This window comes from Mus pahari, chromosome 9, assembly GCF_900095145.1.
Source record: "Mus pahari chromosome 9, PAHARI_EIJ_v1.1, whole genome shotgun sequence".
NCBI lineage: Eukaryota > Metazoa > Chordata > Mammalia > Rodentia > Muridae > Mus > Mus pahari.
In genome coordinates this window covers 7,723,879-7,727,015 of record NC_034598.1, presented here as the reverse complement: position 1 = coordinate 7,727,015, position 3,137 = coordinate 7,723,879, and the positions used below count along the sequence as shown (strand labels likewise).

Here is a 3,137-nt window from a genome sequence, read left to right as displayed (position 1 = left end):
TCACTTTGTAGATCAGGCTGGCCTCGAACTCAGAAATCCGCCTGCCTCTGCCTCCCGAGTGCTGGGATTAAAGGCGTGCGCCACCACCGCCCGGCGGGAGGGTGGCTTCTGCCATCAGAGTTCCTCTGACAAGAGCCCCACACAACTCTGTTGTCCCTGATATACATACCTGCACTTTCTGGATTAAGGGCCAGGACACTGTACGCTGAGTGCCAGAGTGTCACGGGAAGTGTAAGCAACACAGAAAGAAGGAAGGGTAGCCATCAGGGCTAACTATCCTGACAGTTTAAAATGCATCTCTCTCACCTGCTACCTAAAAGGACAGGCCGGAAATATTATACTGTTGAGGAAAGATGTCTGGGAAGACGATTAAAATAATTTAGGGAAAGTATACAATTAAGGGAAATAATTGCAGCTGGATATGCCATTTCTCCAAACTGCACAACAATTAACGTACTTGCCAATCCCCCCATGCTGACAGATCCCTTACCCTCTTTTTCTCCTCCAGAAACTGATCCCAAGCAAATTCTTGAAGAGGAACTATCACAGGATCTTCAAATCTGGACGGGTAATTGGTTTTCAAAGTCTAGGTGTCAAGATAAGACAGTTTAAATTCTCATTTACATATTTACCCACTTATTTGGGGTACACTGGAGGTACAAGTGTGGAAGCCAGGGGCCTTCCACTGCTACTCCCCAGCAGATTTGCTGACATACAGGGTCTCGCAGTCAACTTGGAGCTGTCAGCTAGACTGGCTGGCCAGAGAGCCCGTTTCCCCTTACCAGGCTAAGGGTTATATGTATACTCCAACGCACCTGGCTTCCTATGGGGACCAGGAATCTGAACTCAGGTTTTCATGCTTGCACAGCAGGTAATCTGCTCCTTGTGTGATTATGTCAGCCCCCAAGTTCTCTTTTTAAAGTCAAAATCATCCCCCTCCTCCCCTGCCAACTTTAGGGGCTCTTCAGAGAATTTCACACAGAACACGCAGGCTGCACTGCCTGAGATGCCCGGTCCTGTGCCCAGAGGGTCTACCAAGTCACTTTGATCTTGACTCGTTTATCTCTCACCTTTAGGGAACAAGATTGAGAAGGCAAGGGCATGTGTTAGCTTTCCTGTATTGCTACCTCATTTGGTATATAGTAGAACACTGATACATAACTCAGTAAATGAGTTTATACCAATGGTTTTTGGATTTGATATGTTCTTTAGGACTCCCCATCCCCCCAAGTAAACTGTTAAATCTCAGTAGATCTATTGGTGCTTAATTTATAGCAAAAAAAAAAATATATTATTGCTTTAACTTATTGATGTAAGGCGAATGACCAAAGGGGCACACTGTCGCGGCTTTGCCTTTCAGGGACAGGAGGAAGTGTGGGCTTCTGGGTAGGTTTTAGAACTGAGTGTGCTTTGGCCAAACATGTTTCATGTGTGCGGAACAGGGAAAATTACTTCTAAAACAGATTTTCAAAAAATGATGTGTGTGTGCGTGTTGCGTTGGGAAAAGAGGTAGTTAAATGTTCACGGAACGTGAATGCTTATGGAGTGGAGGCCATTGGATGTCCTGAGCTGCAGCTCTAAGAGGTCGTAAGCTGGCAGATGTGGTGCTGGGGACCAAACCGTGACTACTAAGGATGATGCTTTGAGGCCCCACTGTGGTCTAAAAGGCACAGGCCTGGCGTGCTCTATCAGGTGAAATGATTTCAAGAGGGAGAAAGCCTGGGTGACAGACAGCGTATCATACTCTGGGATGGGTGAAAAATGGTGACAGCAACCTGGCCACTTGCCTTCTTAGACTGTGGTACCCAAACAACGGAACTTTTTCTCAGTTCCACAGTCTGAATTCAGTTTCTGACAATCCTACAAGATGATCGCTGTTTCTAAGTAAGGAATTATCTAAAGTAATAAGATCAGTTGTTTTCAAATTAGGCCCTGAAGCTTGTTCATCACACTGTTTTTATAGAATGGACTACATCCAAATTAAAATATACACTAGTATTTATCCTTACCTTTTTAAAAATCTCAACCTATGAATCAAGCATCCGGGATTACTCACAAACATACTGGGATTATAATCAAATATCCTCAAGCTAGGACTGAACTTACATTGATACACTTTCATATTTGAATATAGTCACAAGAGGCAGAAACTTAAGGGAAAATTACATTATTACAATATTAAAAACATTGTTTTGTTGACTTAATATCCTCTACAGCAGTGAACTCCTGAACAGTTTTTGAAAGAACAAACATAATTTTACATCTTTTAATGGTTGAAAATAATCAAAAGATGAATTATATTTCATGTTACATCAAAATTATATATGTCTAACTAAGCACTTACAATAAAGGTTTTTTTTTGGTTTTTTTTGTTTTTTGTTTTTGTTCGTTTTTGGTTTTTGGTTTTTGGAGACAGGGTTTCTCTGTATCACTCTGTAGACCAGGCTGGCCTCGAACTCAGAAATTCGCCTGCCTCTGCCTCCCAAGTGTTGGGATTAAAGGCATGCGCCACCACGTCCAGCTAAAGTTTTTTTTAAGACTTATTTATTTATTATATGTAAGTACACTGTAGCTGTCTTCAGACACTCCAGAAGAGGGAGCCAGATCTCGTTAAGGATGGTTGTGAGTCACCAAGTGGTTGCTGGAATTTGAACTCAGGACCTTTAGAAGAGCAGTCAGTGCTCTTAATTGCTGAGCCATCTCTCCAGCCCCTACAATAAAGTTTTATTAGAACACTTATATCCTGTGTCCACCCCTTTGCTTTGTTATGAAGACAAGGTATTAATTTCTATGTAGCTCAGGCTGGCCATCAACTTCCTGTCTTGGCCTTTTGGGTGCCTGTGTTACCATACCTGGGCACACTGTTTTTCACAACATAAGTCTGAGACTGTGTCCCAGAACACCTAACATATTTACTACTTGAACTTCCTGGGAAGAAAAAAAAAGGTTGCAAATACTTTGCCTGCAGTGTGGAACAACCACAGGAAATATTAATGTCTTAAGAGAGTCAACTGAGAGAGAGAGAAAGAGAGAGAGAGAGAGAGAGAGAGAGAGAGAGAGAGAGAGAGAGAGAGAGAAAGGAAGAAAGGTATCCTTCAAACTCTGATATGCCACTTTAGCTGTAAGACACTGGTTCA

The 3,137-nt window shown here is 42.5% G+C and overlaps 1 protein-coding gene across 1 annotated transcript in view; it reads right to left on the bottom strand.

Moving 5' to 3' along the window:
* Positions 1-3,137, bottom strand: part of Ppil6 (peptidylprolyl isomerase like 6) — a 22,758-nt gene that overhangs the window by 18,266 nt on the left and 1,355 nt on the right. Inside the window, exon 2 of the mRNA XM_021205746.2 lies at positions 491-586. Coding sequence (XP_021061405.1) covers positions 491-586 — 96 coding nt within the window. The remainder of the gene's footprint in view (positions 1-490; positions 587-3,137) is intronic.